The sequence below is a fragment of the Chaetodon trifascialis genome, chromosome 17 (assembly GCF_039877785.1).
Source record: "Chaetodon trifascialis isolate fChaTrf1 chromosome 17, fChaTrf1.hap1, whole genome shotgun sequence".
NCBI classification, from domain to species: domain Eukaryota; kingdom Metazoa; phylum Chordata; class Actinopteri; order Chaetodontiformes; family Chaetodontidae; genus Chaetodon; species Chaetodon trifascialis.
This window is the reverse complement of record NC_092072.1, coordinates 13,617,688-13,621,347: the sequence shown is the minus strand read 5'-3', so window position 1 is coordinate 13,621,347 and position 3,660 is coordinate 13,617,688. Positions and strand designations below refer to the sequence as shown.

The window sequence follows — 3,660 nt, the reverse complement described above, 5'->3', positions numbered from 1 at the left end:
TGGCGCAACTTTAAATTAAAATCAATCGCGATGATGTCAAGAAAATAACCCACAGAATGATATGGCGGCCTACTTGTTTAATTCTAAACAAAAATGACTGTTTGCATAAATTAGGCGCATGTAACACGTCTTCAAATAACACAAGTCTGATCAACTGTAGAGTAAAAATTTATTTTAAAAGAAGGCAACAAATAACATAGATGAGGTAAGGACACAGTGTTCATCCACAGCTGAGGTTCATCATAAAGTGCCATTTCAGTTTAAAAGTGTCCAAGAAAACACACTCCACACAGGCTGGTACAGTGTCAGCAATGCCCACGTGTGGCGTTGTTAGTGTTCAGTGTTGTAAATTATTCCACCGCACTCTGTCCCTTGGTGGTCTGGGGGACTCCCTCACGCACGTGAAGCCCGGGTGACTGGCTCGGGCTACCAGACAGGCTATTGTCCGTGTCGCTGTTCCCCTTGCCGAGTCCTGGATCCCCGACATCCTCTGAGCCATCCGCGCCGTGCGTCCTCGCGTGTTTGCTGAGGTGGTCGGAGCGCATGAAGCGTTTGTGGCACACGGAGCACTCGAATCGTTTCTCCCCGGTGTGCGTGCGCAAATGCCGCTGGAGCTCGTCGGAGCGCGTGAAGCGTTTCCCGCAGAAGAGCCAGTTGCAGACAAACGGCCTCTCCCCTGTGTGCCAGCGCAGGTGAGCCTTCAGGTGAGAGGTTTTGCCGTAAACTTTACCACAGCCCGGTATGTGGCAGCTGTGCAAGCCCCTCCGCCGCGGACTCGTGCCCCCCTGGCCAAGGCTCTCCGCCTCCTGGCAGTTCGGGCAGTCGCACGTGGCTCTGCCAGAGTACCGCCGCGACGAGGAGCGGGAAGATGCGGGCAGGGAAACGATGGGGTTTCCTGTCAGCGCAGGTGCGCCCGTCGTCGTAGACTCTGTGTATGGAGCATGGACAGGAGGTCTAAAGCCGTCAAACAGGTGCTGCGTGGTGGGGAGCAGGTGCTGAGAGGCACCGGGGCCGAAGGCGGGGCTGTAGTCACTGCTGTAGCCGCTCAGAGGAGAGGACATCCCGGCCGGGCTCTGTGCGTCAACCCAGTTGGTCCCCATGTCCCACCAAGCCGTGGTTCCGTTGCTGACATCTCCCACTGGCTTGAACAGTGACTCATAGGGATGCGTGTGCATCCTCGGATATACCCCAGCTAACCCTTCCACTGAGGAGGGGAATTTGGTCAGAAACACAGACCGCTGTGCGTGAGCGGGATCGGGGACAGTGTTGTCTGAGGACACAGCGGTCTGGTACATCGAATAATCACTTCCAAAATGAGAGTTGGCAGTGGTCACCGAGAAAGCGCTGGAAGTCTCCGTTAATCCGGTGCAGTTACTCCTGGAGTTTCCAGAGGGAACCCCGAGCGAGGTGAGGCAGGCACCCAGGCTGCTGGCTGCCGGGGCGCCCCCTCTCCATGGGCGGAAGCCCCCGACGAGCCCCGGTGCTCCATCGGACAGAGCGGGAGAGCACGAAGAGCTGGGGTCACCGATTCTGCTGCAGGTGGCGGCCAGCATGGCCAGCGGTGTGCTGCCTAGCCGGGGCTCCTCCTGTGGGGAAAACAGGGCCGTCACTCCAGAGTCATGGCAAAATATGGCGTGCGTAAAGACGCGCAAAGCACAAATATCCTGTAAATCTAGTGTGTTAGTCACCTGCTCGCAGATTCAAGTCATGCATTAATAATGTGAGCTTTAAAAACAATGCGCCTCTGGCGTGGATCAGTCGGAGACAATGGAGGGGGGTGTCCAACAGCACCGACACTACGGCAGGTAAACTTTTTCCAAAATACTTAACCGTCATTACAGGAATCACGTTGTAGTGAGAGGGTTTCTAAAATTAAAGAAAGCACCTTCCTTTCACCTTACAAGCATGCACTTCTAATCTAACATATTGTCACTTTATTATGACATTATTATGGGAATATTGGTTATTACAGCAACTGCGCAGAAGATAAAATACATCAGTCTGAAGTTAATTGTGTTGCCTGAATACGACAGACACACCGAATGAACACCCTGCATGGATATTATAACCATATTACACCGATATTTTAGCAACATCTTGGAAAAAAAATGTCTTCGCAAACACATAGAAAGGCAAACTTACCCCTAGCAGTGTAGCAGCCATGGTTTTTGCTGTGATATCTTTGGCTGACCGTGTGTGTCCGTGTGTGTGCGCTCGCGGTGACTGCATGCAATGAGTCTGTTTCCCCTCCGACTGCTTTTCTAGTTGTAGCTTCTTCCTCGCTTTGAAGTGCCGCTGAGAGCCCGAAGACCAATCAGACACCAGCCTCAGACCGTCTCCTAACATTTGCGCTCGAGGTCGTCGTAAATTTTGTCCGTGAGGTCTCGCGAGCGGCGCGCTCACTCCAAATTACAAGTGAGACACAATAAAGTAAAAGAGAAGAAATTCGGTGGAGCTGTTTGACCAGAACGATGCTGGTTAATCAGAAAACTGGACTAAATGGACACCAGTAAGCACCAGTGGCTTCTCTATTACCCTCCGTTATGTGGCTGAGCACGTGAATGTCATCATTAGGTTAATAAATAAGGCAGCAGTTATTATCAAGTATTTATTAATTTATGCCAGCAACTTATTTGCATTATGAACCAGGCAAAATGCAGGTCCACCAGGGGCCAAAGCACTGTGGTAATTAATTAAATAACATAAATAACAAAAAAGATGACGTTTGAAGAACTCTTTCCAGATTCAGGGGCCAGTTTAAACAAATGAGTGTCAGTGTGTTTTTAGGTGCACGTAAACACTTAAAGATATTGAATGGTTAAAGCCACCTGGCCTGATGTGTCAGACGGAAAAGCTTCGTTTCAGCGACACATCCTGAAGTTGTTTTTACTGATGCTGTGAAGCCACGCAGAGGGAGAGGCTGATGAATGAGAGGCTGGCCCGGTCCGTCCCATCCTGTCCCTGGGGCGTTTCCAGTCAGCCCTGGGGGAGGGAGGGGAGGACACCACCACTGCCTCCGCAATTTCATCTCTTTCAACGCGAAACAAACGTCGGCTTTCAAAAAAAAAAAAAAAAAAAAAAGACTGTGCCTTTAACAGTTAGTCATTTAAACGCACGTCAGAATCAGACTGTTTACACTGTGAGGAACATAAACAGGTAAACAGGTAACCCTCCTCTTAAATCATGAGTGGTTAACCAATATGATGATGCACACCCTGGAAATAATCCAGAATGATCCTCAGCCTCTTAATATATGAGCAAAACCACAGAGGGAGCACTTCATTTGAATTTCAAATTTAATAAAACAGCACGGTTTAATCCATTTCCTTCATTTGTTTGGTATTAACTGCTTCCCTGCCCTTTCTTCATCGCTCTTGTTCTATGACCAGCCTGAATGAAGTCAGCTGGACACACATAGACAGAAAAGTTAATCACATTCCTCATCCAACACACACACACACACACACACACACACACACACACACACACACACACACACACACACACACACACACACACACACACACAGCACCACAAAGTTCACACCTGATTGATAGCAAGTGATAATAATGATGTTAAGACAAACTGTTCACTTCTTCTGTGTTTTTCATATTGTCTTTTCTTTAAAAATGCTTTAGGAGATATTTTTTAAATTGTATA

General features: G+C 49.0%; 1 protein-coding gene across 1 annotated transcript; it reads right to left on the bottom strand.

The window, feature by feature from the left end:
- Positions 1–304: 304 nt before the first annotated feature.
- sp8a (sp8 transcription factor a) lies at positions 305–2,229 on the bottom strand. Its single transcript, XM_070985090.1, has 2 exons — positions 2,143–2,229; positions 305–1,586 (listed from the first exon to the last, which is right to left on the bottom strand). Exons 1-2 carry the CDS (start codon positions 2,227–2,229, stop codon positions 351–353), a joined length of 1,323 nt encoding a protein of 440 aa, XP_070841191.1. The 3' UTR covers positions 305–350.
- Between the last annotated feature and the right edge of the window lie 1,431 nt (positions 2,230–3,660).